Genomic DNA, 24,626 nt, shown 5'->3' with positions numbered 1-24,626 from the left:
TATATATTGTAAATAGCTGGGGTCCCAGCACTAAACCTTGCGGTACACCACTAGTCACTGCCTGCCATTCTGAAAAGGACCAGTTTATTCCCACTCTTTGCTTCCTGTCTGCCAACCAGTTCTCGATCCACGTCAATACATTACCCCCAATACCATGTGCTTTAATTTTGCATTCTAATCTCTTGTGTGGAACCTTGTCAAAAGCCTTTTGAAAGTCCAAATACACCACATCCACTGGTTCTCCCTTGTCCACTCTACGAGTTACATCCTCAAAAAATTCTAGAAGATTTGCCAAGTATGATTTCCCTTTCATAAATCCATACTGACTTGGACTGATCCTGTCACTGCTTTCCAAATGCGCTGCTATTTCATCTTTAATAATTGATTCCAGCATTTTCCCCACTACTGATGTCAGGCTAACCAATCTATAATTTCCAGTTTTCTCTCTCCCTCCTTTTTTAAAAAGTGTGGTTACTTTAACTACTCTCCTATCCATAGGAACTGATCCAGAGTCCATTGAATGTTGGAAAATGACCACCAAATGCATCCACTATTTCTCGGGCCACTTCCTTAAGTACTCTGGGATGCAGACTATCAGGCCCTGGGGATTTATCGGCCTTCAATCCGTTTAATTTCTCTAACACCATTTCCTGACTAATAAGGATTTCCCTCAGTTCCTCCTTCTCGTTAGACCCTTGGTCCCCTAGTATTTTCGGGAAGTTATTTGTGTCTTCCTTAGTGAAGACAGAACCAAAGTATTTGTTTAACTGGTCTGCCATTTCCTTGTTCCCCATTAAAAATTCACCTGAATCTGACTGCAAGGTACCGACATTAGTCTTCACTAATCTTTTTCTCTTCACATATCTATAGAAGCTTTTGCAGTCAGTTTTTATGTTCGCTGCAAGCTTACTCTCATACTCTATTTTCCCCCTCCTAATTAAACCCTTAGTCCTCCTCTGCTGAATTCTAAATTTCTCCCAGTCCTCAGGTTGACTGCTTTTTCTGGCCAATTTATATGCCTCTTCCTTGCATTTAACACGATCCTTAATTGGTTGAGCCACCTTCCACGTTTTATTTTTATGGCAGACAGGGATGTACAATTGTTGTAGTTCATCCTTGTGATCTTTAAATGTCTGCCATTGCCTATCTACCGTCAACCCTTTAAGTATCATTCGCCAGTCTATCCAAACCAAGTTACCTTTCTTTAATTTCAGGACCCTAGTCTCTGAATTAACTGTGTCACTCTCCATCTTAATGAAGAATAATACCATATTATGGTCACTCTTCCCCAAGGGGCTTCACACGGCAAGATTGCTAATTAATCCCCTCCCATTACACATCACCCAATCTAGGATGGCCTGCTTTCTAGTTGGTTCCTCGACATATTGGTCTAGAAAACCATCCCTTATACACTCCAGGAAATCCTCCTCCACAGTATTGCTACCAGTTTGGTTAGCCCATTCTATATGTAGATTAAAGTCACCCATGATAATTGCTGTACCTTTATTGCATGCATCCTTAATTTCCTGTTTGATGCTGTCCCCAACCTCACTACTACTGTTTGGTGGTCTGTACACAACTCCCACTAACATGTTCTTCCCTTTGGTATTCCGCAGCTCTACCCATACAGATTCCACATCATCCAAGCTAATGTCCTTCCTTACTATTGCGTTAATCTCCTCTTTAATCCGTAACGCTACCCCACCTCCTTTTCCTTTCTGTCTATCCTTCCTGAATATTGAATACCCCTGGATGTTGAGTTCCCAGCCTTGGTCATCCTGGAGCCATGTCTCTGTAATCCCAATTACATCATATCCGTTAACAGCTATCTGCACAGTTAATTCATCCACCTTATTCATCCTACTCCTGCACCTATTTTCTATGTTTCTATTACTCGGGGGATCAAGGGGTATGGCAAGAAAGCAGGAAGGAGGTACTGAAGTTACATGTTCAGCCATGAACTCATTGAATGGCGGTGCAGGCTAGAAGGGCTGAATGGCCTACTCCTGCACCTATTTTCTATGTTTCTATGTTTCTATGTTATTACGAATGCTCCTCGCATTGAGACTCAGAGCCTTCAGGCTTGTTTTTTTAGCACTCTTTGTCCTTTTAGAATTATGTTGTAATGTGGCCCTTTTTGAAATTTGCCCTTGATTTCCCTGCCCTCCACTCTTGCTTTTCTCCTTCCTACCTTTTGCTTCTGCCCCTTTTTACTTCCGTCTGTCTCCCTGCATAGATTCCCATCCCCCTGCCATATTAGTTTAAACCCTCCTCAACAGCACTAGCAAACACTCCCCCTAGGACATCGGTTCCAGTCCTACCCAGGTGCAGACCGACCTGTTTGTACTGATCCCTCCTCCCCCAGAACCGGTTCCAATGTCCCAGGAATTTGAATCCCTCCCCCTTGCACCTTTCCTCAAGCCACGTATTCATCTGAGCTATCCTGCAATTCCTACTCTGACTAGCACGTGACACTGGTAGCAATCCTGAGATTACTACCTTTAATGTCCTACTTTTTAATTTAACTCCTAGCTCCCTACATTCAGCTTGTAGGACCTCATCCCGTTTTTACCTATATCGTTGGTACCTATATGCACCACAACAGCTGGCTGTTCACCCTCCCCCTCCAGAATGCTCTGCAGCCGCTCCGAGACATCCTTGCACCAGGGAGGCAACATACCATCCTGGAGTCTCGTTTGCAGCCGCAGAAACGCCTATATATTTCCCCTTACAATAGAATCCCCTATCACTATAGCTCTCCCACTCTTTTTCCTGCCATCCTGTGCAGCAGAGTCACTCTTGGTGCCATGATCTTGGCTGCTGCTGCCCTCCCCTGATGAGCCACATCCCTAAACAGTAACCAAAACGGTACATTTATTTTGGAGGGCAGTGACTGCAGGGGACCCCTGCACTACCTTCCTTCCCTTGCTCTTCCTGATGGTCACCCATTCCCTATCGGCCTGTGTAACCTTTACCTGCAGTGTGACCAGCTCACTAAACGTGCTATCCATGACGTCCTCAGCATCGCGGATGCTCCAGAGTGAATCCATGCGCAGCTCCAGTGTTGCAATGCGGTCTGACAGGAGCTGCAGCTGGACACACTTCCCGCACACATAGTAGCCAGGGACACTGGAAGTGACCCTGACTTCCCACATAGCACAGGTGGAGCATGACACGGCTCTGGGTTCTCCTGCCATGACTTAACCCTTAGATTAACTTAATTTGGCAACAATGCCGAAGGTTTCCTACTGATGAGAAAAGAAAAAAAAAGAAAAACTACTCACCAACCAGCCAATCACTTACCCGCTTGGCTGTGACGTCACACTTCGATTTCTTTTTACTTCTATTTTGCCTTTTGTCGCTGCACCAGCTAGCTGCTGCTCCTCCGACTGTCGCTGGCCTTTTATAGGCCTCGATCCACCCGCTCCCGCTGGCTGCTCCGGAGTATGGCCTACTCCTGCTCCCATTTCTTATGTTCTCATGGCTTCTCTTCCCACTCTTGCACCGTCACCTCTGGTTTCCCCAAGGATCTATCCTTGGCTCCCTCCTATTTCTCATGGACATGCAGCCCCTCGGTGACATCATCCGGTGACACAGCATGACTTTTCACATGTACGCGGATGATATCCAACTCTACCACCCCTCCACCTCTCTCGAACCCTTCACCGTCTGCATACTAGTCTGACATCCAGCACTGGAGAAGCAGAAATTTCCTCTGCTTAAATATCGGGAAGACTGAAGCCATTGCCTTCAGTTCATGCTATAAACTCCGTTCCCTTGTCACCGATTCCATCACTCTCCCTACCAACTGGCTGAGGAACTAAGACCACCTATTTCCATCTCCGTAACATCGCCCGTGTCCACCCTTATCTGCTGCCGAAACCCTCATCCATGCCTGTTACCTCTAGACGTCAATTTTCCAATGCACTGCTGTCGGCTTCCATAGTTCTACCCTACATAAACTTGATATCATCCAAAATTCTGCTGCCCGTGTCTTAACTCACACCAAGTCCCGCTCACCCAACACCCCTGTGCTCGCTGACCTACATTGACTCCCGGTTAAGCAACGCCTCGATTCTAAAATTCTCATTCTTGTTGTCAAATCCCTCCATAGCCCTCGCCCCTCCCTATCTCTGCAATCTCCTGAGATCGCTGCTCTCCGCCAATTCTGGCCTCTTGAAATTCCACGATTTTAATTGTTCCAACATTGGCGGCCGTGCCTTCAGCTGGCGAGTACCTAAGCTCTGGAATTCCCTCCGTAAACCTCCATTAAGATGCTCCTTAAAACCTACCTCTTTGACCAAGCTTTTGGTCATCTGTGCTGATATCTCCTTTTATGGCTGGGTGCCAAATTTTGTTTTTTGGTAACGCCCTGTGAAGCGCCTTGGGATGTTTTATTATGTTAAAGGCAATATACAAATGTAAGTTGTTATTTACTTGGTGTCTCTCATTGCAGTCAATACTGTAGAAACATTACATAATTTGTTTTTATTTAATCATTGCTATATCTTTCTATTCTTTTGTGATCTTTGATTTAGGAATGATGTTATTCACCTCACTATAAAACAAAAAATATTGTATTCAGGGTTTGGCGACACTGAAACACTCAAACAGCGGGCAAATGTCACGTGATCATGTCATGTGATTAAGCGAAGTCACGTGATTGAATACCATGTGATCAAATCTCCAGGTATACATCAACCCAGAGTTGGCAATCCTACTAAGTAAGGACACAGGTGCAACCTTCAGGGTCTGTGTCGGCGGCGGCCCAGAAATCGGCACGGTCTCAGCCTGCAAGACCATCAGTAGGCCGGGGCCATTGGAGGGAGCAGCGTACGGTGGACCAGAAACCGGCACGGTCTCAGCCTGCAAGACATCAGCAGGTCGGAACCATTGGAGGGAGCAGTGTGCAGCGACATACCACTGCAGGGAGCAGTGCGTGCTGCTGCAGGAGGGCGACGGCTGTGAAGCCAGGTCACTGATTGCAGTGCGGGCAGTCACAGCAGGAGGGGCAAAGGAATGGCAAGAGTCCGTAGAGGGAAGTGACCGGGGCCCAGGAGAGGCGTGAATCTGTGGCCCAGAAGAGGCAAGGGCCCAGGGGCAGCACGGGCCAGCCCACACTGCGATATTGTGCACGCTCGGTCTGTGCAGCAGAGCTGGTCTCCAGTTGTCTTGGGTAAACCTTGCCACTGGACCAAGACCGAGCTCTGTCAAGCCCATGTGGTGGCTGGTGTGCAACGGTCACCCCACGTTAAAAAAAGCCACGCACATACATCTTCCACCCGCCAAGATGTAGTTCGGGATCTGGAATATTAGGTCCTTCATTGAAACACCTGTGAACCCATCCCTTTTTGATGTGGAAGCAAGTCATCCTCGCTTCGAGGGACTGCCTATGATGATGAGGGACAAGGTTAGTGTGGGATGGGGTCACACAGTAAGAACTGGCTGGTGTTATAGGGAGCTAACGTTACCTCAGCGTATTCCTGCACAATCTGAGTCTCTTCAGCCATGATCTTCTCTTCCTGTGTGACGATGGCTCGAACTTCCTCCACTACCTCGGTGTCTTGCTGAAGTTTCTGCATTAACTGTTCGATCTCCTGGGGAAAGAGAGGTCGGATCAGTTCCCTCTGCACGTGGCTCTCCAGTATGTGCTGAAGGACACATTTACTCAATGAAATGTGATGTGAATTTATTACACAAGCGAGTCCTTTGCAACAAAACTGGAAAGAAAGACTTGCATTTCTATAGCGCCTTTCACGATCACCGGACATCTCAAAGCGCTTTACAGCCAATGAAGTACTTTTTGAAATGTAGTCACTGTTGTAATGTAGGAAATGCGCCAGCCAATTTGCGCACATCAAGATTCCACACACAGCAATGTGATAATGACCAGATAATCTGTTTTTATGTTACGTTGATTGAGGGATAAATATTGGGCAGAACACCAGGGATAACGCCCCTGCTCTTCTTTGAAATAGAATCTTTTACGTCCACCTGAGAAGGCAGACAGGAACTCGATTTAACATCTTATCTGAAAGACGGCACCTCCGACAGTGCGGCACTCCCTCAGTACTATACCGGAGTGGCAGATGAGACATTTCGTGCTAAAGTCTCCGGAGTGGGTCTTGAACCCACAACCTTCTAACTCAGAGACGAGAGAGTACAGCTCACTGAGCCACGGCTGATACATTCTTTGTCATACACACCGGGAGACAAGTTTTTCCATCTTTCAGAAATACCAACTCGACTCACCTGAGATTTCCAAAAACGCTTGGTTCCCTTGAGATTTCATAACTGTCCCTCCCGTGGGACTTCCTGACACCCAGCTGCCAACTCACAAGAAAAGAGATACCAGGAAGCCAGGGATTTCGCAGTCTGTTTTACAACATGCCCGATTTTCTTTACAGTTGACTTAGAATCACAGAATGGTTACAGCACAGGAGGCGGCCATTCGGCCCATCGAGCCCGTGCCGGCTCTCTGCAAGAGCACCTCAGCCAGTCCCACTCCCTCGTCCTTTCCCCGTAGCCCTGAAATATTTTTTCTTTCAGGTACTTATCCAATTCCCTTTTGAAAGCGGTGATTGAATCTGCCTCCACCACCCTTTCAGGCCGTGCATCCCAGATCCTAACCCCTCGCCGAGTAAAAACTTTTTTTCTTATGTCGTGTTTAGTTCTGCTGCCAATCACCTTAAATCTGTGGCCTCTGATTCTCGACCCTTCCACCAATGGGAACAGTCTCTATCTACTCTGTCCAGACCCCTCATGGTTTTGAACACCTCGATCAAATCTCCTCTCAATCTTCTCTGCTCTAAAGGAGAACAATCCCAGCTTCTCCAGTCTCTCCCGGTAACTCAAGTCCCTCATCTCTGGAACCATTCTGGTCAATCTTTTTTTGATTTGATTCCTGTTTAACTAAGAGCCCCTTTCTCGCTAAGGGTGGGGGACAATCGCTTGTCTCCCTCCCGAGCCTGTTGCCAGGGAGAGAAGCACTACAAAGCACCACATTCTAGCGGGATGGGTTTGGTGCAAGAGTTTGGCATTTTCTCCCTCCTAGCAATGACGGAAGGTAAAAGAGGCTGTCTCCAAACCAGAGCCTGGAGAAAACTACTTCATTTCTGTTGACATCCCCAAAAATTCCAATGTGGATTCATCTGTTTTAATAGAATGTTAAAGTATGGAAGGTGGCCATTCAGTCCAACATGCCTATGCCAGCTCTTTGAAAAAGTTATGCACTTAATCCCACTCTCTCTCCAGTGCTCGAAAAAAATGTCCTTTTCAATTCCCTTTTGAAAGTTATTGAATCTGCTCCCACCGCCCTTTCAGGCAGTGCATTCCGGATCACAACAACTTGCTGTGTAAAAGCATTCACCTCACCTCTCTGGTTCTTTTGCCAATTACCTTAAATCTGTGCCCTCTAGTAACCGAGTTTCTGGGCCAGTGAAAACAGTTTCTTCTTATTTACTCTATCAAAACCCCTCATGATTTTGAGTACCTCTATTAAATTGCGTCTTAACCTTCTCTGCTCAAAGGGGAACAATCCCAGTTTCTCCAGTCTCTCCACGTAACTGACGTTTTCTAGTAACTTGTCTTCCACGATATCTTATGTTCTTATCCCCAGCCTGTGTGCATACTGTAACCTTAGTCGAAGGAACAGGAGCCTCTCTCTCAAACACCACTCGACGGTGTAATGCAATCTATCTACTTTGATGAACTGCTGGCTGTTACCTTAATGTGTCAGCTGTGGCTCATAGAAACATAGAAACATAGAAAATAGGTGCAGGAGTAGGCCATTCGGCCCTTCTAGCCTGCACCGCCATTCAATGAGTTCATGCCTGAACATGCAACTTCAGTACCCCATTCCTGCTTTCTCATCATACCCCTTGATTCCCCTAGTAGTAAGGACTTCATCTAACTCCTTTTTGAATATATTCAGTGAACTGGCCTCAACAACTTTCTGTGGTAGAGAATTCCACAGGTTCACCACTCTCTGGGTGAAGAAATTCCTCCTCATCTCGGTCCTAAATGGCTTACCCCTTAGACTGTGTCCCCTGGTTCTGGACTTCCCCAACATTGGGAACATTCTTCCTGCATCTAACCTGTCTAACCCCATCAGAATTTTAAACGTTTCTATGAGGTCCCCTCTCATTCTTCTGAACTCCAGTGAATACAAGCCCAGTTGATCCAGTCTTTCTTGATAGGTCAGTCCCGCCATCCCGGGAATCAGTCTGGTGAACCTTCGCTGCACTCCCTCAATAGCAAGAATGTCCTTCCTCAGGTTAGGAGATCAAAACTGTACACAATACTCCAGGTGTAGCCTCACCAAGGCCCTGTACAACTGTAGCAACACCTCCCTGCCCCTGTACTCAAATCCCCTCGCTTTGAAGGCCAACATGCCATTTGCTTTCTTAACCGCCTGCTGTACCTGCATGCCAACCTTCAATGACACCCAGGTCTCTTTGCACCTCCCCTTTTCCTAATCTGTCACCATTCAGATAATAGTCTGTTTCTCTGTTTTTACCACCAAAGTGGATAACCTCACATTTATCCACATTATACTTCATCTGCCATGCATTTGCCCACTCACCTAACCTATCCAAGTCACTCTGCAGCCTCATAGCATCCTCCTCGCAGCTCACACTGCCACTCAACTTAGTGTCATCCGCAAATTTGGAGATACTACAATTAATCCCCTCGTCTAAATCATTAATGTACAGTGTAAACAGCTGGGGCCCTAGCACAGAACCTTGCGGTACCCCACTAGTCACTGCCTGCCATTCTGAAAAGTCCCCATTTACTCCTACTCTTTGCTTCCTGTCTGACAACCAGTTCTCAATCCATGTCAGCACACTACCCCCAATCCCATGTGCTTTAACTTTGCACATTAATCTCTTGTGTGGGACCTTGTCGAAAGCCTTCTGAAAGTCCAAATATACCACATCAACTGGTTCTCCTTTGTCCACTCTACTGGAAACATCCTCAAAAAATTCCAGAAGATTTGTCAAGCATGATTTCCCTTTCACAAATCCATGCTGACTTGGACCTATCATATCACCTCTTTCCAAATGCACTGCTATGACATCCTTAATAATTGATTCCATCATTTTACCCACTACCGATGTCAGGCTGACCGGTCTGTAATTCCCTGTTTTCTCTCTCCCTCCTTTTTTAAAAAGTGGGGTTACATTGGCTACCCTCCACTCTATAGGAACTGATCCAGAGTCAATGGAATGTTGGAAAATGACTGTCAATGCATCCACTATTTCCAAGGCCACTTCCTTAAGTACTCTGGGATGCAGTCCATCAGGCCCTGGGGATTTATCGGCCTTCAATCCCATCAATTTCCCCAATACAATTTCCCGACTAATAAGGATTTCCCTCAGTTCCTCCTCCTTACTAGACCCTCCGACCCCTTTTATATCCGGAAGGTTGTTTGTGTCCTCCTCAGTGAATACCGAACCAAAGTACTTGTTCAATTGGTCCGCCATTTCTTTGTTCCCCGTTATGACTTCCCCTGATTCTGACTGCAGGGGACCTACGTTTGTCTTTACTAACCTTTTTCTCTTTACATATCTGTAGAAACTTTTGCAATCCGTCTTAATGTTCCCTGCAAGCTTCTTCTCGTACTCCATTTTCCCTGCCCTAATCAAACCCTTTGTCCTCCTCTGCTGAGTTCTAAATTTCTCCCAGTCCCCGGGTTCGCTGCTATTTCTGGCCAATTTGTATGCCACTTCCTTGGCTTTAATACTATCCCTGATTTCCCTTGATAGCCACGGTTGAGCCACCTTCCCTTTTTTATTTTTACGCCAGACAGGACAGCACACTTGCCTCTGAGTCAGAAAGTTGTGGGTTCAAGTCCCACTCCATGAATTTGAGCACATAAATCTAGGCTGACACTCCAGTGCAGTGCTGAGGGAGAGCTGCACTGTCGGAGATGCCGTCTTTCAGCTGAGATGTTAAACCAAAGCCCTGTCTGCTCTCTCAGCTGGACATAATAGATCCTATGGCACTATTTCGAAGAAGAGCAGGGGACTTATCCCCGGTCTCTTGGCCAATATTTCTCTCTCAACCAACATAACCAAAAAAAACGGATTATCTGGTCATTATCACATTGCTGTTTGTGGGAGCTTGCTATGTGCAAATTGGCTGTCGCCTTTCCCACATGACAAGTGCTTTGAGATGTCTGGTGGTCGTCAAAGGTGCTATATAAATCCAAGACTTTCTTTGTTTTAATGGTACCTCGGTTTTCTGCTCGATCTGTGGTCCCAGCGGCCCCAGCTCTTCTTGCATCACTCCGATCATGGAGCTGGCCTCCGAGAGTTTCAGCAGACCATTGGCAAAGCGGTTCCTGGGAACACAACACAAGAGTGGGAGTACTGGCTGCTGACACCGGTGCCTGCAAATTGTAAGAGAACAATGCACAGCACTAATATCATTCATTTTATGACTACAAAAGATTTGAACAATAAAAGATGGCACATGGAAGGAAAAGCCCGAGAGACTTTTCTGAGTTATTGAGCAGACTAGGCCGATATTCCCATGAGTTTAGAAGAATGAGAGGTGATCTAATTGATACATATATAATTCTTAAGAGGCTTGACAGGGTTAAGACTGAGAAAATGTTTCCCCGGGCTGTGGAATCTAAAACTAGGGGTCACAGTCTCAGATTAAGTGGTCGGCCATTTAGGACTGAGATGAGGAGAAATTTCTTCACTCAGAGGGTGGTGAATCTTTGGAATTCTCTACTCCAGAGGGCTGTGGAGGCTCAGTCGTTGAGTATATTCAAGACAGAGATCGATAGTTTTTTGGATACTAAGGGAATCTAGGGATATAGGGATGAAGCAGGAAAGTGGTGTTGAGAGTCGAAGAATAGCCGGGTTCTTGCTGAATCCGGAGTAGGCTCAAAATCCAAATGGTCTACTCCAGCTCCTATTTCTTATGTTCTTAATCTCAGGTGGGCTGTGAATAAAAGTTAGATCCAAGAAGAAATTGGTGCAGGGTCTCCCTGAATGACTCGGAGATCGGAACTAGCACGATACAGTATTGTATCCTTTCCATCATTTACAAAGCTGCTCTAACCCAGGGTAACACGCTGCTTCTGACAGCTGCACACGTCACTCTGTGTCAAGCCTTCACCAAGGAAATCGTTCCGTGATATATATGACGTTGATTGAGCCAGAGTGCTGCTTTACCTTGAGTTCTGAATGCTTATCTTCTTGCTGCTGAGCAGGTTGGAGAAGCGGCGTATCAGCTCCATGTACTTGCTAGGGGTGTTGTAATAGTACCTCCTCCTTTGCTGCCAGAACTGCTCTGCTGCCACAGTCACGCTGTTGTGAATGTCAACACAAGCCTTCGCCACATTCTCCTTTAATGTCTGTAACACCAAGCAGCAGCACATGGTTAAAATCAAAACAACACTTCCAAACAGAAAAGGAGTTACAGGACCAGGAGAACACACCGCAACAGGGGAACTTACAGCAACAGAACTTAGTGTAACAGGGGAACTTACAGCAACAGAACTTACTGCAACAGGAGAACTTACAGCAACAGGGGAACTTACAGCAACAGGGGAACTTACAGCAACAGGGGAACTTACAGCAACAGAACTTACTGTAACAGGGGAACTTACAGCAACAGAACTTATTGCAACAGAAATTACTGCAACAGGGGAACTTACAGCAACAGAACTTACTGTAACAGGGGGACTTACAGCAACAGGGGAACTTACAGCAACAGAACTTACTGTAACAGGGGAACTTACAGCAACAGAACTTATTGCAACAGAAATTACTGCAACAGGGGAACTTACAGCAACAGAACTTACTGTAACAGGGGAACTTATAGCAACATAACTTACTGCAACAGGGGAACTTACAGCAACAGGGGAACTTACAGCAAAAGAACTTACTGCAACAGGGGAACTTACAGCAACAGAACTTACTGTAACAGGGGAACTTACAGCAACAGGGGAACTTACAGAAACAGAACTTACAGCAACAGGGGAACTTACAGCAACATAACTTACTGTAACAGGGGAACTTACAGCAACAGGGGAACTTACAGAAACAGAACTTACAGCAACAGGGGAACTTACAGCAACAGAACTTACAGCAACAGGACAACTTACAGCAACAGAACTTACAGCTTCAGGAGAACTTATGTCCCAGCTCATTATGTCATATATATCGCGGAACGATTTCATTGGTGAAGGCTTGACACAGAGTGACGTGTGCAGCTGTCAGAAGCAGCGTGTTACCCTGAGTTAGAGCAGCTTTGTAAATGATGGAAAGGATAAAATACCGTATCGTGCTAGTTCCGATCTCCGAGTCATTAAGGGAGACCCTGCACCAATTTCTTCTTGGATCAAAATTTTATTCACAGGGGAACTTACAGCAACAGAACTTACTGTAACAGGAGAACTTACAGCTGCAGGACTTACAGTAACAGAAGAACTTACACCAACAGGAGAACTTACAACAACAGAACTTACAGCAACAGGGGAACTTACAGCAACAGGAGAACTTACAGCAACAGGGGAACTTACAGCAACAGGAGAACTTACAACAACAGAACTTGCAGCATCAGGAGAACTTACAGCAACAGGGGAACTTACAGCAACAGGGGAACTTACAGCAACAGAACTTACAGCAAAAGGAGAACTTACAGCAACAGGAGAACTTACAGCAACAGAACTTACAGCAACAGAGGAACTTGCAGCAACAGGGGAACTTACAGCAACAGGAGAACTTACAGCAACAGGGGAACTTACAACAACAGAACTTACAGCAACAGGAGAACTTACAGCAACAGGGGAACTTACAGCAACAGAACTTACAGCAACAGGAGAACTTACAGCAACAGAACTTACAGCAACAGGAGAACTTACAGCAACAGGAGAACTTACAACAACAGAATTTACACCAACAGGAGAACTTACAGCAAGAGGAGAACTTACAACAACAGAACTTACAGGAACAGGGGAACTTACAGCAACAGAACTTACTGCAACCCGGGAACTTACAGCAACAGGGGAACCAAGAGCAGCAGCGGAACTTACAGCAACAGGGGAACTTACAGCAACAGGGGAACTTACAGCAACAGGGGAACTTACAGCAACAGGAGAACTTATAGCAACAGGGGAACTTACAGCAACAGAACTTACAGCAACAGGAGAACTTACAGCAACAGGGGAACTTACAGCAACAGGAGAACTTACAGCAACAGAACTTACAGCAACAGGAGAACTTACAGCAACAGGAGAACTTACAACAACAGAACTTACAGGAACAGGGGAACTTACAGCAACAGAACTTACAGCAACAGGGGAACTTACAGCAACAGGGGAACCAAGAGCAGCAGCGGAACTTACAGCAACAGGGGAACTTACAGCAACAGGGGAACTTACAGCAACAGGAGAACCTATAGCAACAGGGGAACTTACAGCAAAAGGGGAACTCAGATAAAAAGTGTAACCAACAGCCATGATCTTGTTGAATCTCGGAGCAGGCTCGAGGGGCTAGATGGCCTACTCCTGTTCCTAATTCTTATATTCTTATGTTCTAATAGGGGAACCTAGAGGAGCAGGAGAACTTACAGCAGCAGCGGAACTTACAGCAACAGGAGAATTACAGTAACAGGGGAACTTACAGCAACAGGGGAACTTACAGCAACAGGAGAATGTACAGTAACAGGGGAACTTACAGCAACAGGGGAACTTACAGCAACAGGGGAACTTACTGCCACAGGGGAACTTACAGCAACATGGAAACTTACAGCAACATGGGAACTTACAGCAACAGGAGAATTACAGCAACAGGAGAACTTACAGCAACAGGGGACCTTACAACAACAGGAGAACTTACAGCAACAGGGGAACTTACAGAACAGAACTTACAGCAACAGGGGAACTTACAGCAACAGAACTTACAGCAACAGGTGAACTTATAGCAAGATGGAGAACTTAAAGCAACAGGGGAACTTACAGCAACAGGAACTTACAGAAACAGGGGATCTTACAGCAACAGAACGTAGAGCAACAGGGGAACTTACAGCAACGGGAGAACTTACAACAACAGAACTTGCAGCATCAGGAGAACTTACAGCAACAGGGGAACTTACAGCAACAGGGGAACTTACAGCAACAGAACTTACAGCAAAAGGAGAACTTACAGCAACAGGAGAACTTACAGCAACAGAACTTACAGCAACAGATGAACTTGCAGCAACAGGGGAACTTACAGCAACAGGAGAACTTACAGCAACAGGGGAACTTACAACAACAGAACTTACAGCAACAGGAGAACTTACAGCAACAGGGGAACTTACAGCAACAGAACTTACAGCAACAGGAGAACTTACAGCAACAGAACTTACAGCAACAGGAGAACTTACAGCAACAGGAGAACTTACAGCAACAGGAGAACTTACAACAACAGAATTTACACCAACAGGAGAACTTACAGCAAGAGGAGAACTTACAACAACAGAACTTACAGGAACAGGGGAACTTACAGCAACAGAACTTACTGCAACCCGGGAACTTACAGCAACATGGGAACCAAGAGCAGCAGCGGAACTTACAGCAACAGGGGAACTTACAGCAACAGGGGAACTTACAGCAACAGGAGAACTTATAGCAACAGGGGAACTTACAGCAACAGAACTTACAGCAACAGGAGAACTTACAGCAACAGGGGAACTTACAGCAACAGGAGAACTTACAGCAACAGAACTTACAGCAACAGGAGAACTTACAGCAACAGGAGAACTTACAACAACAGAACTTACAGGAACAGGGGAACTTACAGCAACAGAACTTACAGCAACAGGGGAACTTACAGCAACAGGGGAACCAAGAGCAGCAGCGGAACTTACAGCAACAGGGGAACCAAGAGCAGCAGCGGAACTTACAGCAACAGGGGAACTTACAGCAACAGGGGAACTTACAGCAACAGGAGAACCTATAGCAACAGGGGAACTTACAGCAAAAGGGGAACTCAGATAAAAAGTGTAACCAACAGCCATGATCTTGTTGAATCTCGGAGCAGGCTCGAGGGGCTAGATGGCCTACTCCTGTTCCTAATTCTTATATTCTTATGTTCTAATAGGGGAACCTAGAGGAGCAGGAGAACTTACAGCAACAGGAGAACTTACAGCAACAGGAGAACTTACAGTAACAGGGGAACTTACAGCAACAGGGGAACTTACAGCAACAGGGGAACTTACAGCAACAGGAGAATGTACAGTAACAGGGGAACTTACAGCAACAGGGGAACTTACAGCAACAGGGGAACTTACTGCCACAGGGGATCTTACAGCAACATGGGAACTTACAGCAACATGGGAACTTACAGCAACAGGAGAATTACAGCAACAGGAGAACTTACAGCAACAGGGGACCTTACAACAACAGGAGAACTTACAGCAACAGGGGAACTTACAGCAACAGGAACTTACAGAAACAGGGGATCTGACAGCAACAGAACGTAGAGCAACAGGGGAACTTACAGCAACAGGAACTTACAGCAACAGGGGAACTTACAGCAACAGTACTTACATCAACAGGAGAACATACAGCAACAGGGGATCTTACAGCAACAGGGGAACCTACAGCCACAGGGGAACTTACAGCAACAGGGGAACTTACTGCCACATTGGAACTTACAGAACAGAACTTACAGCAACAGGTGAACTTATAGCAAGATGGAGAACTTAAAGCAACAGGGGAACTTACAGCAACAGGAACTTACAGAAACAGGGGATCTTACAGCAACAGAACGTAGAGCAACAGGGGAACTTACAGCAACGGGGGAATTTACAGCAGCAGGGGAACTTACAGAAACAGAACTTACAGAAACAGAACTTACAGCAACAGGGGAACTTACAGCAACAGAACCTACAGCCACAGGGGAACTTACAGCAACAGGAGAACTTATAGCAACAGGAGAACTCAGATCAACAGCGGAACCTACAGCCATGATCTCGTTGAATAGCGGAGCAGGCTCGAGGGGCTAGATGGCCTACTTCTGTTCCTAAATCTTATATTCTTATGTTCTAATAGGGGAACCTAGAGGAGCAGGAGAACTTACAGCAACAGGGGAACTTACAAAAACAAGATAACTTAGAGCCACAGTGGAAAGTTCAGCAACAGAACTTACAGCAGCAGGGGAACTCACAGCAACAAAACTTACAGCAACAGGGGAACGTACAGCAACAGGGGAACTCACAGCAACAGGTGAACTTACAGCAACAGAACTTACAGCAACAAGGGAACTTACAGCAACAGGGGAACTTACATTAGCAGGGGAACTTCCAGCAGCAGGGGAACTTACAGAAACAGAACTTACAGCAACAGGGGAACTTACAGCAACAGAACTTACAGCAACAGGGGAACTTATAGCAAGATGGAGAACTTACAGCAACAGGGGAACCTACAGCCACAGGAGAACTTACAGCAACAGGGGAACTTACAGCAACAGGAGAACTTATAGCAACAGGAGAACTCAGATCAACAGCGGAACCTACAGCCATGATCTTGTTGAATGGCGGAGCAGGCTCGAGAGGCTAGATGGCCTACTCCTGTTCCTAATTCTTATATTCTTATGTTCTAATAGGGGAACCTAGAGGAGCAGGAGAACTTACAGAAACAGCGGAACTTACAGCAACAGTGGAACGTTCAGCAACAGAACTTACAGCAACAGGAGAACTTACAGCAACAGGAAAACTTACAGCAACAGGAAAACTTATAGCAACAGGAGAACTTATAGCAACAGGGGAACTTATAGCAACAGGGGAACTTACAGCAACAGGGGAACTCAGATCAACAGCAGAGCCGACAGCCATGATCTTGTTGAATGGCGGAGCAGGCTCGAGGGGCTAGATGGCCTACTCCTGTTCCTAATTCTTATATTCTTATGTTCTAATAGGGGAACCTAGAGGAGCAGGAGAACTGGCAGCAACAAGGGAACTTACAGCCACAGTGGAACGTTCAGCAACAGAACTTACAGCAGCAGGGGAACTCACAGCAACAGGGGAACAGACAGCAACAGGGGAACTTACAGCAACAGGGGAACTTACAGCAACAGAACTTACAGCAACAGGAGAACTTACAGCAACAAGTGAATGTACAGCAACAGGGGGATTTACAGAAGCAGGAGACCTTACAGCGACAGGGGAACTTACAGTAACAGGGGAACTTATAGCCACAAGGCAACTTATAGCAACAGAGGAACTAACAGGAACAGGGGAAGTTACAGCAACAGAACTTACAGCAATAGAGGAACTTACAGCAGAGGGGAACTTACATCAATAGAGGAACTTACAGCACCAGAACTTACAGCAACAGGGAAACTTTCAGCAACAGAATTTACAGCAACAGGAGAACTTGCAGCAACTGGAGAACTTACAGAAACAGGGGAACTTACAGCAACAGAACTTACAGCAACAAGGGAACTTACAGCAACAGGGGAACTTACATTAGCAGGGGAACTTACAGCAGCAGGGGAACTTACAGAAACAGAACTTACAGCAACAGGGGAACTTACAGCAACAGAACCTACAGCCACAGGGGAACTTACAGCAACAGGAGAACTTATAGCAACAGGAGAACTCAGATCAACAGCGGAACCTACAGCCATGATCTTGTTGAATAACGGAGCAGGCTCGAGGGGCTAGATGGCCTCCTTCTGTTCCTAAATCTTATATTCTTATGTTCTAATAGGGGAACCTAGAGGAGCAGGAGAACTTACAGCAACAGGGGAACTTACACAAACAAGATAACTTACAGCCACAGTGGAACGTTCAGCAACAGAACTTACAGCAGCAGGGGAACTCACAGCAACAAAACTTACAGCAACAGGGGAACATACAGCAACAGGGGAACTTACAGCAACAGGTGAACTTACAGCAACAGAACTTACAGCAACAAGGGAACTTACAGCAACAGGGGAACTTACATTAGCAGGGGAACTTCCAGCAGCAGGGGAACTTACAGAAACAGAACTTACAGCAACAGGGGAACTTACAGCAACAGAACTTACAGCAACAGGTGAACCTATAGCAAGATGGAGAACTTACAGCAACAGGGGAACTTCCAGCAGCAGAGGAACTTACAGAAACAGAACTTACAGCACCAGGGGAACTTACAGCAACAGAACTTACAGCAACAGGTGAACTTATAGCAAGATGGAGAACTTACAGCAACAGGGGAACTTACAGCAACGGGGGAACTTACAGCAACAGGGGAACTTACTGCCACAGGGGAACTTACAGCAACATGGGAACATACAGAACAGAACTTGCAGCAACAGGGGAACTTACAGCAACAGGTGAACTTATAGCAAGATGGAGAACTTACAGCAACAGGAGAGCTTACAGCAACAGGGGAACTTACAACAACAGGAGAACTTACAGCAACAGGGGAACTTACAGAACAGAACTTGCAGCAATAGGGGAACTTACAGCAACAGAACTTACAGCAACAGGTGAACTTATAGCAAGATGGAGAACTTAAAGCAACAGGGGAACTTACAGCAACAGGGGAACTTACAGCAACAGCACTTACAGCAACAGGTGAACTTATAGCAAGATGGAGAACTTAAAGCAACAGGGGAACTTACAGCAACAGGGGAACTTACAGCAACGGGGGAACTTACAGCAACAGGGGAACTTACAGCAACAGTACTTACATCAACAGGAGAACATACAGCAACAGGGGATCTTACAGCAACAGGGGAACCTACAGCAACAGGGGAACTTACAACAACAGGGGAACCTACAGCCACAGGGGAACTTACAGCAACAGGGGAACTTACTGCCACATTGGAACTTACAGCAACAGCACTTCCAGCAACAGGGGAACTTACAGCAACAGGGGAACTTACAGCAACAGGAGAACTTACAGCAACAGGGGACTTACAGCAGCAGAACTTACAGGAACAGGGGAACTTACAGCAACAGAACTTACAGCAACAGAATTTACAGCAACAGGGGAACTTACAGCAACAGAACTTACAGCAACAGGGGAACTTAAAGCAACAGGTGAACTTACAGCAACAGGGGAACTTACAGCAAGAGGAGAACCTATAGCAACAGGAGAACCTATAGCAACAGGGGAACTTACAGCAACAGGGGAACTCAGATCAACAGCGGAACCTACAGCCATGATTTTGTTGAATGGCGGAGCAGGCTCGAGGGGCTAGATGGCCTACTCCTGTTCCTAATTCTTATATTCTTATGTACTAATAGGGGAACCTAGAGGAGCAGGAGAACTTACAGCAACAGCGGAACTTACAGCCACAGTGGAACGTTCAGCAACAGAACTTACAGCAACAGGAGAACTTACAGCAACAGGAAAACTTACAGCAACAGGAGAGTTAACAGCAACAGGAGAACGTACAGTAACAGGGGAACTTACAGCAACAGGAGAACTTACAGCAACAGGGGAACTTACAGCAACAGAACTTACAGGAACAGGGGAACTTACAGCAACAGAACTTGCAGCAACAGGGGAACTTACAGCAACAGAACTTACAGCAACAGGAGAACTTACAGCAACAGGGGATCTTACAGCAGCAGAACTTACAGCAACAGGAGAACTTACAGCAACAAGTGAATGTACAGCAACAGGGGAACTTACAGAAGGAAGGAACCTTACAGCGACAGGGGAACTTACAGTAACAGGGGAAGTTACATCAACAGAACTTACAGCAACAGGGAAACTTACAGCAACAAGGGAACTTACAGCAACAGGGGAACTTACAGCAACAGTACTTACAGCAACAGGAGAACATACAGCAACAGGAGATCTTACAGCAACAGGGGAACTTGCAGCAACAGGGGAACCTACAGCAACAGGGGAACTTACAGCGACAGGGGAACTTACAGCAACATGGGAACTTATTGCCACAATGGAACTTACAGCAACAGAACTTCCAGCAACAGGGTAACTTACAGCAACAGGAGAAATTACAGCAACAGGGGAACTTACAGCAACAGAACTTACAGCAACAGAATTTACAGCAACAGGGGAACTTACAGCAACAGAACTTACAGCAACAGAGGAACATACATGCACAGTGGAATGTACAGCAATAGAACTTACAGCAACAGGGGAACTTATAGCAACAGAATTAACAGCAACAGAGGAACTTACAGCTTCAGGAGAACCTATAGCAACAGGAGAACTTATAGCAACAGGGGAACTTACAGCAACAGGGGAACTCAGATCAACAGCGGAACCTACAGCCATGATCTTGTTGAATGGCGGAGCCGGCTCGAGGGGCTAGATGGCCTACTCCTGTTCCTAATTCTTATATTCTTATGTTCTAATAGGGGAACCTAGAGGAGCAGGAGAACTTACAGCAACAGGAGAACTTATAGCAACAGGGGAGCTAACAGCAACAGGGGAACTTACAGCAACAGGGGAACTTACAGCAACAGGGGAGCTAACAGCAACAGGAGAACGTACAGTAACAGGGGAATTTACAGCAACAGGGGAACTTACAGCAACATTACTTACAGCAACAGGGGAACTTACAGCAACAGAACTTACAGCAAAAGGGGAACTTACAGCAACAGAACTTACAGCAACAGGGGAACTTACAGCAACAGAACTTACAGCAACAGGGGAACTTACAGCAACAGAACTTACAGCAACAGCAAGAGCAACAGGGGAACTCAGATCAACAGGGGAACCTACAGTAATAGGGGATCCAAGAGAGGCAGGGGAACTTACAGCAACAGGGCAACTTACAGCAACAGAGGAACTTACAGCAACAGGAGAACCTATAGCAACAGGAGAACTTATAGCAACAAGAGAACTTACAGCAACAGGAGAACTCAGATCAACAGCGGAACCTACAGCCATGATCTTGTTGAATGGCGGAGCCGGCTCAAGGGGCTAGATGGCCTACTCCTGTTCCTAATTCTTATATTCTTATGTTCTAATAGGGGATCCTAGAGGAGCAAGAGAACTTACAGCAACAGGAGAACTTATAGCAACAGGGGAGCTAACAGCAACAGGGAAACTTACAGCAACAGGGGAACTTACAGCAACAGGGGAACTTACAGAAGGAGGGAATCTTACAGCGACAGGGAAACTTACAGTAACAGGGGAAGTTACAGCAACAGAACTTACAGCAACAGGGGAACTTACAGCAAAAGGGGAATTTCCAGCAACAGTGGAACGTACAGCAACAGAACTTACAGCAACAGGAGAACTTACAGCAACAGAACTTACAGCAATAGGAGAACTTACAGCAACTGGAGAACTTGCAGCAACAGGGGAACTTCCAGCAACAGAACTAACAGCAACAGCAGAACTTACAGCAACATGAGAACTTATAGCAACAAGAGAACTTACAGCAACAGGAGAACTTACAGCAACAGGGGAACTTACAGCAACAGGAGAACTTACAGCAACAGAACTTACAGCAATAGGGGCAGTTACAGCAACAGGAGAACTTACAGCAACAGAACTTACAGCAACAGGGGTACTTACAGCAACAGGAGAACTTACAGCAACAGAACTTACAGCAACAGGAGAACTTACAGCAACAGGAGCACTGACAGCAACAGGAGAACTTACAGCAACAGAACTTACAGCAATAGGGGCAGTTACAGCAACAGGAGAACTTACAGCAACAGAACTTACAGCAACAGGAGAACTTACAGCAACAGGAGCACTGACAGCAACAGAACTTACAGCAACTGAATTTACAGCAACAGGGGAACTGACAGCAACAGGAGAAATTACAGCAATAAGGGAACTTACAGCAACATGTGAACTTACAACAACAGGAGAACTTACAACAACAGAAATATTTACAGCAACAGGAGAACTTACAGCAACAGGTGAACTTACAGCAACAGAACTTACAGCAACAAGGGAACTTACAGCAACAGGGGAACTTACATTAGCAGGGGAACTTACAGCAGCAGGGGAACTGACAGAAACAGAACTTACAGAAACAGAACTTACAGCAACAGGGGAACTTACAGCAACAGAACCTACAGCCACAGGGGAACTTACAGCAACAGAAGAACTTATAGCAACAGGAGAACTCAGATCAACAGCGGAACCTACAGCCGTGATCTTGTTGAATAGCGGAGCAGGCTCGAGGGGCTAGATGGCCTACTTCTGTTCCTAAATCTTATATTCTTATGTTCTAATAGGGGAACCTAGAGGAGCAGGAGAACTTACAGCAACAGGGGAACTTACAAAAACAAGATAACTTAGAGCCACAGTGGAAAGTTCAGCAACAGAACTTACAGCAGCAGGGGAACTCACAGCAACAAAACTTACAGCAACAGGGGAACGTACAGCAACAGGGGAACTCACAGCAACAGGTGAACTTACAGCAACAGAATTTACAGCAACAGGGGAACTTACAGCAACAGAACTTACAGCAACAGGGGAACTTATAGCAAGATGGAGAACTTACAGCAACAGGGGAACCTACAGCCACAGGAGAACTTACAGCAACAGGGGAACTTACAGCAACAGGAGAACTTACAGCAACAGGGGAACTTACAGCAACAGGAGAACTTACAGCAACAGAACTTACAGCAATAAGGCAGTTACAGCAACAGGAGAACTTACAGCAACAGAACTTACAGCAACAGGGGTACTTACAGCAACAGGAGAACTTACAGCAACAGAACTTACAGCAACAGGAGAACTTACAGCAACAGGAGCACTGACAGCAACAGGAGAACTTACAGCAACAAAACTTACAGCAATAGGGGCAGTTACAGCAACAGGAGAACTTACAGCAACAGAACTTACAGCAACATGGGTACTTACAGCAACAGGAGAACTTACAGCAACAGAACTTACAGCAACAGCAGAACTTACAGCAACAGGAGCACTGACAGCAACAGAACTTACAGCAACTGAATTTACAGCAACAGGGGAACTGACAGCAACAGGAGAAATTACAGCAATAAGGGAACTTACAGCAACATGTGAACTTACAACAACAGGAGAACTTACAACAACAGAAATATTTACAGCAACAGGGGAACGTACAGCAACAGGTGAACTTACAGCAACAGAATTTACAGCAACAGGAGAACTTACAGCAACAGGTGAACTTACAGCAACAGAACTTACAGCAACAAGGGAACTTACAGCAACAGGGGAACTTACATTAGCAAGGGAACTTACAGCAGCAGGGGAACTTACAGAAACAGAACTTACAGAAACAGAACTTACAGCAACAGGGGAACTTACAGCAACAGAACCTACAGCCACAGGGGAACTTACAGCAACAGGAGAACTTATAGCAACAGGAGAACTCAGATCAACAGCGGAACCTACAGCCATGATCTTGTTGAATAGCGGAGCAGGCTCGAGGGGCTAGATGGCCTACTTCTGTTCCTAAATCTTATATTCTTATGTTCTAATAGGGGAACCTAGAGGAGCAGGAGAACTTACAGCAACAGGGGAACTTACAAAAACAAGATAACTTAGAGCCACAGTGGAAAGTTCAGCAACAGAACTTACAGCAGCAGGGGAACTCACAGCAACAAAACTTACAGCAACAGGGGAACGTACAGCAACAGGGGAACTCACAGCAACAGGTGAACTTACAGCAACAGAACTTACAGCAACAAGGGAACTTACAGCAACAGGGGAACTTACATTAGCAGGGGAACTTCCAGCAGCAGGGGAACTTACAGAAACAGAACTTACAGCAACAGGGGAACTTACAGCAACAGGGGAACTTACAGCAACAGAACCTACAGCCACAGGGGAACTTACAAACTTACAGCAACAGGAGAACTTATAGCAACAGGAGAACTCAGATCAACAGCGGAACCTACAGCCATGATCTTGTTGAATAGCGGAGCAGGCTCGAGGGGCTAGATGGCCTACTTCTGTTCCTAAATCTTATATTCTTTTGTTCTAATAGGGGAACCTAGAGGAGCAGGAGAACTTACAGCAACAGGGGAACTTACAAAAACAAGATAACTTAGAGCCACAGTGGAAAGTTCAGCAACAGAACTTACAGCAGCAGGGGAACTCACAGCAACAGGGGAACATACAGCAACAGGGGAACTTACAGCAACAGGGGAACTTACAGCAACAGGCGAACTTACAGCAACAGAACTTACAGCAACAGGAGAACTTACAGCAACAAGTGAATGTACAGCAACAGGGGGATTTACAGAAGCAGGAGACCTTACAGCGACAGGGGAACTTACAGTAACAGGGGAACTTATAGCCACAAGGCAACTTATAGCAACAGAGGAACTAACAGGAACAGGGGAAGTTACAGCAACAGAACTTACAGCAATAGAGGAACTTACAGCAGAGGGGAACTTACATCAATAGAGGAACTTACAGCACCAGAACTAACAGCAACAGGGGAACTTACAGCAACAGAATTTACAGCAACAGGGAAACTTTCAGCAACAGAATTTACAGCAACAGGAGAACTTACAGCAACTGGAGAACTTACAGAAACAGGGGAACTTACAGCAACAGAACTTACAGCAACAAGGGAACTTACAGCAACAGGGGAACTTACATTAGCAGGGGAACTTACAGCAGCAGGGGAACTTACAGAAACAGAACTTACAGCAACAGGGGAACTTACAGCAACAGAACCTACAGCCACAGGGGA

At 45.9% G+C, this 24,626-nt stretch overlaps 1 protein-coding gene across 3 annotated transcripts in view; it reads right to left on the bottom strand.

Moving 5' to 3' along the window:
- Positions 1–24,626, bottom strand: part of LOC139267496 (dynein axonemal heavy chain 6-like) — a 729,921-nt gene that overhangs the window by 601,235 nt on the left and 104,060 nt on the right. For all 3 annotated transcript variants that reach the window (XM_070885895.1, XM_070885898.1, XM_070885896.1), the window contains 3 exons: positions 11,190–11,371; positions 10,237–10,345; positions 5,472–5,597 (listed from right to left, as the gene is read on the bottom strand). In XM_070885895.1, coding sequence (XP_070741996.1) covers positions 5,472–5,597; positions 10,237–10,345; positions 11,190–11,371 — 417 coding nt within the window. The remainder of the gene's footprint in view (positions 1–5,471; positions 5,598–10,236; positions 10,346–11,189; positions 11,372–24,626) is intronic.

Source organism: Pristiophorus japonicus, chromosome 7 (assembly GCF_044704955.1).
Source record: "Pristiophorus japonicus isolate sPriJap1 chromosome 7, sPriJap1.hap1, whole genome shotgun sequence".
Classification (NCBI taxonomy): Eukaryota; Metazoa; Chordata; class Chondrichthyes; family Pristiophoridae; genus Pristiophorus; species Pristiophorus japonicus.
The sequence above is the reverse complement of the archived record's forward strand: the minus strand, read 5'-3'. Positions and strand labels throughout refer to the sequence as shown.